We start from the raw sequence: 8,086 nt of genomic DNA, 5'->3' as shown, positions 1-8,086 counted from the left end.
CAGCCTCCAGATGCAAATCTTGTTTACTGGCTCACTCAACGGAGTGATAATCCTTGCCTGAGGCAGACAGAAAACTTGGCGGCCCGACAGGAAACCTCATATACTGTTGATGGGAGTGCAAACTGGTGCAAGCACTATGGAAAACAATATGGAGTTTCCTTAAAGAGGTAAAAATCGAGGAGCACCTGGGTGGCTCATTTGGTTAAGTGTCTGACTTTGACTTAGGTCATAATCTCACAGTTCATGAGTTCGAGCTTTGTGTCAGGCTCTGTGCTGACATCTCAGAGCCTGGAACCTGCTTCTGATTCTGTATCTCCCTTTCTCTGCCCTTCCCCTGTTCGTTCTCTCTCTCTCTCTCTCTCTCTCTCTCTCTCTCTCTCACACACACACTGTCTGTCTGTCTCTTGCTCTCAAAAATAAATAAGCTGAAAAAAAAAAGCTAAAATAGAATTACCATATGATCCAGTGATTCTATTACTTGGGTATTTACCCAAATAATACAAAAAGATCTAATTTTTTTTAAAGATTAAGACTTTTTTTAATATTTTTTTAAAATTTATTTTTGATACAGAGAGAGACAGAGCATGAGAGGGGGAGGGGCAGAGAGAGAAGGAGATACAGAACGGGAAGCAGGCTCCAGGCTCTGAGCTAGCTGTCAGCACAGAGCCTGATGCGGGGCTTGAACCCACGAACGTGAGATCTGACCTGAGCTGAAGTCAGAGGCTTAACCAACTGAGCCACCCAGGCGCCCCCAAAAAATCTAATTTGAAAAGATACATGCACCCCATGTTAGTGCGACATTATTCACAAGAGCCAAATAATTGTTGGTTGATGTTAATAGATGATAAGTGTTGATAGATGAATGGATAAAGATGTGGTATATATTTATATACAATGGAACATTAATCCTCTGCAAAAAAAAAAGAATGCATTCTTGACATTTCCAATAATATGGATCTAGAGGATATAATGCAAGTGAAATAAGTCAGAGAAAGACAAATAATTTCTTAAAGACATGTTTTCACTCATGTGGAATTTAAGAAATAAAATAAAGAATAAAGAGACAAAAATAAAAACTAGCCTCTTAAATATAGAGAACAAACAGAAGGTTACCAGAGGGGAGATGGGTAGGTGGATGGATGAAATATATGAAGAGGATTAAGAGTACACTTATAGCAATGAGCACTGAGTAATATATAGAATTGTTGAATCACTATACGATACACCTGAAACTAATATAACACTGTACATTAATTATATTGGCATTAAAAAAATAAAAGGAAAAAAATCAAGATTTTCAATTGTGTAAAACAAATTTGGCCTGCACACACAATACATATATCTATTTTATTAACTAGTTGTTACAGTATAATGCATAGTAATTCAGGGGTGCTTGGGTGACTCAGTCAGTTAAGTATCCAACTCTTGATTTCAGCTCAGGACATGATCTCATGGTTCATAGGATTGACCCCTGTGCTGGGCTCCATGCTGACACCTTGGAGCCTGCTTGGTATTCTCTCTCTTCCTCTCTCTCTCTGCTCCTCTTCTGATGTGCTCTCTCTCTCAAAATAAAATATTAAAAAAAAAGAATGTAAAGGGATGCCTTGGTGGCTTAGTCAGTTAAGCATCCGACTTTGGGTCAGGTCATGATCTCATGGTTCGTGAGTTCCAGCCCCATATTGGGCTCAGTGCTGACAGATAGCTCAGAGCCTGGAGTCTGTCTTCAGATTCTGTGTCTCCCTCTCTCTCTGTCCCCTGATCATGCTGTCTCCCTCTCTCTTAAAGATAAATAAAAACACTAAAATTTTTTTAAATTTAAAAAAGACACACTAATTCATATTATTGATCTTATCCAATACTTGAAACAGTGCCATAAGATAGTTTTATAACTACTGTCTCCATGTTACAAATGAGAAAACTAAGGCACAAAATGAGGTGACTGTTTTGATTTTGTGGTAAATCAAAAGCAAAATGAAAACATAAAAACCAAGAGAAGTTCAAGGGAAAGATCCAGTTATGTGCTATAACCAACTCATAGCTCACAGAAGTTAATTGTACCCACATCTACTCTGAACCTAGGGTTTGGTGATATCACTTTGGTAGCTTGGAATCAGCTATGATTGGAGTATTTAGAAAACTAGTAAGTGCCACCAGTCCCCCCTAACCCCTACTCAGTGGGCTGGTTGTTATATACCAGCATAAAAGTGGGAAAAGCCTATGTGTCTACTGCTCAAATGCTAAGTTGAATAAGACCAAAGAGAAGATAAAAAATTTGGGGAGGTTTGCTGGTCAAAGTCAGAGAACTACAACTGCCCAGAGTCCTGATTTGAACCCAAGGCCCTCTGACCCAGAGCTCACTCTTCTCTGTAGGATCAGACTCGTGACAGTGGTTTTATTTGTATCATCTTTTCTGCATTTCAGTTAACTGCCTTGCTCCATATTTTAGTGTCTTGTCCCAGTCATGATTCTGGCTTATAAATATATTTTTCTCATCTCAGATTTCCAAGTCTTGACTATTAAAAATAGAAAAGGAAAAAAAGGTATACTCTGTCAAGGAGAAATACAAATTTAGAAAAAAACAAAACATAAAACCTCCCTGTGAAAAGAATGTTCAGAGGTGAGGAGGCATCAAAAGGAATTCCTGTTCCTTACCTTCTCTACATCTCCTAAACCTTCTGTGTCAAGAAGAACCAGGGTGTGGTCTGGCTTTCTGGGATGAGGCACACACCACATCCAGATTCCTTTGGTGTGAGACTGCACCGTGGATCCGATAGAGAAGCCTGCAAGGGGAAGGGGACAGGTTGTAACAGAGGAGGGAATCTCGAATTTGGAGACCTTCTTGACAACTGAACTTGGGTTTAAGAAATTCAAGATGAGGACACATCAAAAAGTATAACCAACATTGATCTGAATTAGAATGGAAGAATGAGAAAAAGAAAGTATCAAATATCATAGGTTGGAAATTTGATATTTTTCCTTTTTACAAGAATGTCATGATGCTAAAATTTTAATCGTTTATAATTGCATGTATATAAATTATTTTATTGGGGCACCTGGGTGTTCTGTTGGTTGAAATGTCCAATTCTTGATTTTGGCTCAGGTCATGATCCCAGAGTTGTGGGTCTGAGCCCCACATTGGGCTCTGTGCTGAGTGTGGAGCCTGCTTATGACTCCTCTCTCTCTCTCTCTCTCTCTCTCTCTCTCTCTCTTCCCCCCTTCCCTCTCTCCCTCTCTTTCTTTCTCTCTCCCTTCCTCCCCCTCCCTCCCCCTTCTCTGCCTTTGTCCCCCTCCCTTCCCCTCCTCTCTCCCTTTGCCCCTCTACTATTTGTGCTTTCTCTCCCTCTCCCAAAAAATAAAAATTAAAAGACAATAAAAAACATATTTTATTAATGTCTTATTTTTTAAGATTGGAAAATATACTTTTCTCGAGGTGATATCAAGGGGGGGAAAGAGGTGATATATCAGGAACAGACCTCTGCCTTTACTTCTCAAAACATAATTAGCCACCTGTGACCCAAACATTAGCTTTAAATATTCCTCTGTGTCTCTGAAATATTCCTATTTCTCTCCTTGCATCACCATGCTCAGTGCAGGCAGTGTGGGTGGACAGATGGGACTTGGCAGAGCTTTTCTGGTGCCACTCACCATTGTTCTTCCCAGTCAGCTTGTTCATCAGGTAGGATTTGCCTGTGCGGTAGAGACCCACGATAGCCACCACCACGAGAGGATTCTTGGTGGCTGACAGGATCTCCAAAGCTTCCTGATTAGCCACCAGTTGTCCTTCAGTGTTCTCAATGAGGCACACGGGGGCCGGCATGTGGATCTCTGAGGCCATGTTCACTGGTCTGCAAGGGAACAGATGGGATAGACTGAAATATCCAGTCTTACAAAAGAGAAGGTCATTTTGCTTTCTGAACTTCATGATGTACTACTTCCCCAAATGGCTCAAGTTTCTGAAGAAATTTTTTAAAAAAGGACAGCAAAGAGGGTCATAGTAAAATATGTTGTAAGCCCTTTTGAGGGCTATATTATAGACCCCCGACTCGTTCTTAAGTATTTGGTGGCCATAAGAAAATCCATTTCCTGAGATTTACCTACTGACTAGTTTAAATCCAACTCCTTCCCTTTGGTTTTTGGCTTGCTATGTTTCTTAGTTTTTACCTCTGTGAATCCTTAGATTGACTCTTTAGGACCACTGTTTGTTTTATTACACTTGGTTGCCCTTTATCAGCTTGCTCCACTGTCATGTAGGGCTATGTCTAGTCAAACTGTATTATACTAAATCCTGCCAGGTCAGTATGTAGAATTAACAAATCATAATTGTTTACTTGTAGCTGTATTTTTAAAGAATGTTTTGTATAGCTATAGTAGTGCCTTCAATCAAAACTTCAGTGTGTGACTGCTTTATGAATTTGGAGTAAGTGAAAGTACCTTCTTAAAGAATTCTTGGCCATTTATTTTCTAACTTCTGGGCATCAATTCCTGTAACCTGATGAGTTCCTGATAAAGCATTTTTAGGCTATCTGATGAGCAAATGTTTGCTCTTCTGCTTTTCCTTCCATTGTAGAAGTGATCATTTACTGCAGAAGCTAAACAATCCAACATCTTCCTAACTTTTTCTTTCACTAAAATCTTGCAGCAAAAAATTATGAATTCCCTAATTAGCCAGCAGTAAAAACTGATTTTTAAAAATTATAAAACCCCCTTCTCCCCTCTTCTTTGTAGCCAATGCACTGGAGATTATTCATGTGACAAAAACAAACTTCTTAGGACAAGATCATAGGTGATCCTTTGCAAATGACACAGCATCATGAACTTGGGAGCCTGGATATGGATGAACCCAGAGAGGAGTTCCATGGTTTTACAGACTCATATGCCAAGTCTCTTTTCATTCTGAAGCATCTCCAATGCAATATTGTTACCTTACATTTGTAGATTTCTGGTTGCCTGATTTGTGTAAAGCAGGGATCATAATAATTTTTAGACTACAAAGATATGGGAAACTGGCAGTGATTATCTACAACAATTATCTAGGAAAACAGAAGATACACAGTCCAACTTTGTGTACAGATATTGGAGGTTTAAAAGCTCTTGTGCTTTGGGATGATGTCGCTCATGGGAAAGGGAATAGATTTGTCTCAATTTTCAGACCTCCTAAGGAATAACTTAGTACCATGTATTTCTATTAATAGAAGTGTTTTACACATTGCCCCCAAATGATATCTGGGTGGTATCTTTAATACTTTAGGAAAGCCCAATCTCCAAAACGTCTTTGTAGATTCAATGTGTTCACACACATATATAACTATTGTTTTGCTAGTCCTAACCCAAACTGTGATGTGTGGTCTGAGATGCATCCTTCTTAATTCTGTTAGAGCCTCATAAACTTTTGTAAATAAAAACAATGCAAGAATGGGTCAACACACACACACACACACACACACACACACACACACACACATTTTGGTTTTGAAGTAAAGCAGACTTGATTTCCAATACCAGCCCTACAACTGGCTCTCTGTATGACACTGGCATTTCTACTCAATATTCTTAGCCTGTTTGTGAAAAAACAGAAGCAAATAAATAGTTGTTTATGGCAGTATAACTGCTAGCTTAAAAAAGAGCTGCAGGACATGGGGAAGTAGTATAAAGAAGGAAAGTGTGAGGAAACATAGGAGAAGTTCAGAAGTACTAAGTTATGAGGTTTCTGGAGGAAACCATCTGTTTTCAGGCAAGTATTTCTAGTTGGTTTTGTTTGTAATTGTTTTTTTTCTTTTGTGTTGTTTTTGGTTTGAGTTTGGAGGAAGAGGAAAAGCTCTTAGCAAGGAGATAAGTGGAAATCAAGCAAGAAGGAGATAACACTAAGCATGTGCCAAATAAGAAATTCAAAGGTGTGAGTTCTAAGGAGCAATCAAAATTACTGGACAGTATTGACGGGTCAAGTTGGGCAATTGGAATTAAGTGATTCCATAATAGTAGAGGCTACAGAGTAGTAGAACCAGAACCTAGCACAAAAAGCTTTAAGGAATGAGTGTGTGCCAGGAAGTCAAAATTAATTAATCCAGGGCTATTTCTAAAGGAAGAAATCCATCTTCAAAGTACAAGACTATGACTAAAAATATGTAGCTCTTTTCATGAAACCTCTTCATTGTTCACTCTCAGTTCCAATATTTTTTCCATTTTAAACAATGTAAGCAAGCTGTTTACATTGCATCTCATTCACTGCTCTTTCTCATAAAATAATACCGTCACAAGCTACAGCCTGAAATAACTTAATCAGGTTTTATCCAAGACAAAGGAAACGTAAGTAGCAGTTATCTCCATAGATCCTAAGGTGGCAAAGGAAGGAAAACAGTGTTAAGACATTTCAGATCGTCGGTTTAGTCCCCACACATGCCTGTGTCTAATTCAGCAGTAAGCAGATGTAGCTGGGACATGAGAACTCTGCCACCTGTCTTACAACACCACGATTTAGTCTTTAATGACATCTAACAGTACACATCAGGTTCAGCTGCCTATCCTGGATAGGAAGTTTTTAAAACATTCTGACCCTTGCAAATTTTTTCCACCCTTGCCCAATCTTACCTTAACTGTAAAACAGGTAGCAGAGATCCTTAGAGCTGGCAAGAAAGCTGCTTTCATGAGAGTGTGCTAAGACTTCTTTGTCAGTTTAGTTGTGTTGGTTTCTAATATACTTATCCAGATCTGGGGATTTCTTACCACCACCCCCTCCCCCAGACTTGCAGAGGGCACATGATTAGAATATGAAACAGAAACCAAAAGTGGCAATTCTTCAAAACCTCACTACAGAAACTAAAACCACAAGGCAAGCTCAGTAAGTCATTTCAACGGTAACTTCCAGAGTGTTTCTTACTGGATAAGCTTGATCTGTTTGGCCTGAGTTCTCAGAAACTGCATGTATTAGTGAAAGCGACTAGTTTGCAACTTTGAGATTGATGTCATTTGCCTTTTTTTTATACTCCAAGTATTGTCCTGATGGCTTTGAGAAACCATAAATCCACAGTTACAGTGAATATAACCCCAAAGTATGTATGAATTTTGTGAATATGACATTTTTGTTCATTTGTTTTTAAGGAAGCAGCCATTCTATGCAACACAGAATAAATTGCTATATAATTTCAATGACAGAAGAAAATTAACCTCCTGAAGAGATAAATAGTGAAAAATTTTTAAGAACTCAGAAAATGATCAGTTATTACTGGGTCAATAGTTTTTTGTAACTGTATCTTTCATAAATCAGGCAAATATTCAAGCCAAACCCTTTAAATATTTACTACATACTGCAGTGTTGAAAGATAAACAAGAAACAAACAAGCAAAAATGCCATAATATCTGTGAGGAAATTTCAGCCTAGATAAATACAGTCTGCTACTTCCTCCATTCCTCTAAATCCTATTCTCTGACTGGATGAATTCCACTGCCCTGTCTTTGAGTTTGGTAATTCTTTCTTGCTTTTATATTAGTTTTATTTTAATTCCAGTATTGTTAATGATCAGTGTTATGTTAGTTACAGGTGCACAGTATAGTGATACAACAATTCCATATACTACCCAGTGCTCATCATGAAAAGTACCTTCCTTAATTCCTTCACCTATTTTACCCACCTCCACCCATCCCTGCTCAGGTAATCATCAGTTTGTTCTCTGTAGTCAAGAGTTTCTTGGTTTGTCTGTCTCTTCTTTTTTCCTTTGTTTGTTTCATTTCTTAAATTCCACATATGAGTGAAATCATACAGTATTTGTCTTTCTCTGACTGATTTCACTTAGCAATATATTCTCTAGATCCATCCATGGTGTTGCAAGTGGAAAGATTTCATTCTTTGTTATGGCTGAGTAATTGTATTATTCATTGTATAAACCATTGTATATATGTACACATCCTCTTTATGCATTCATCTGTCTATGGATGCATGGGCTGCTTCCATAGTTTGGCTGTTGTAAATAAGGCTGTAATAAGCATAGGTGTGCGGGTATACCCTTGAATTGGTGTTTTTGTATTTTTGGGGTAAATACCCAGTTGTGAAATTGATTGCTGGTAATAGGGTAGTTCTATTTTTAACCTTTTT

At 38.3% G+C, this 8,086-nt stretch overlaps 1 protein-coding gene across 1 annotated transcript in view; it reads right to left on the bottom strand.

Moving 5' to 3' along the window:
- GBP5 (guanylate binding protein 5) overlaps positions 1–6,700 on the bottom strand; it is a 14,044-nt gene extending 7,344 nt beyond the window's left edge. Inside the window, exons 1-3 of the mRNA XM_029947580.1 lie at positions 6,586–6,700; positions 3,646–3,845; positions 2,653–2,780 (exon numbers count right to left, since the gene is read on the bottom strand). Of these exons, the coding sequence (XP_029803440.1) occupies positions 2,653–2,780; positions 3,646–3,835 (318 nt within the window). The 5' untranslated portion in view covers positions 3,836–3,845; positions 6,586–6,700. The remainder of the gene's footprint in view (positions 1–2,652; positions 2,781–3,645; positions 3,846–6,585) is intronic.
- Between the last annotated feature and the right edge of the window lie 1,386 nt (positions 6,701–8,086).

Source organism: Suricata suricatta, chromosome 8 (genome assembly GCF_006229205.1).
Source record: "Suricata suricatta isolate VVHF042 chromosome 8, meerkat_22Aug2017_6uvM2_HiC, whole genome shotgun sequence".
NCBI lineage: Eukaryota > Metazoa > Chordata > Mammalia > Carnivora > Herpestidae > Suricata > Suricata suricatta.
Note: the sequence above shows the minus strand (reverse complement) of the source record. Positions and strands in the feature narration are given on the sequence as shown.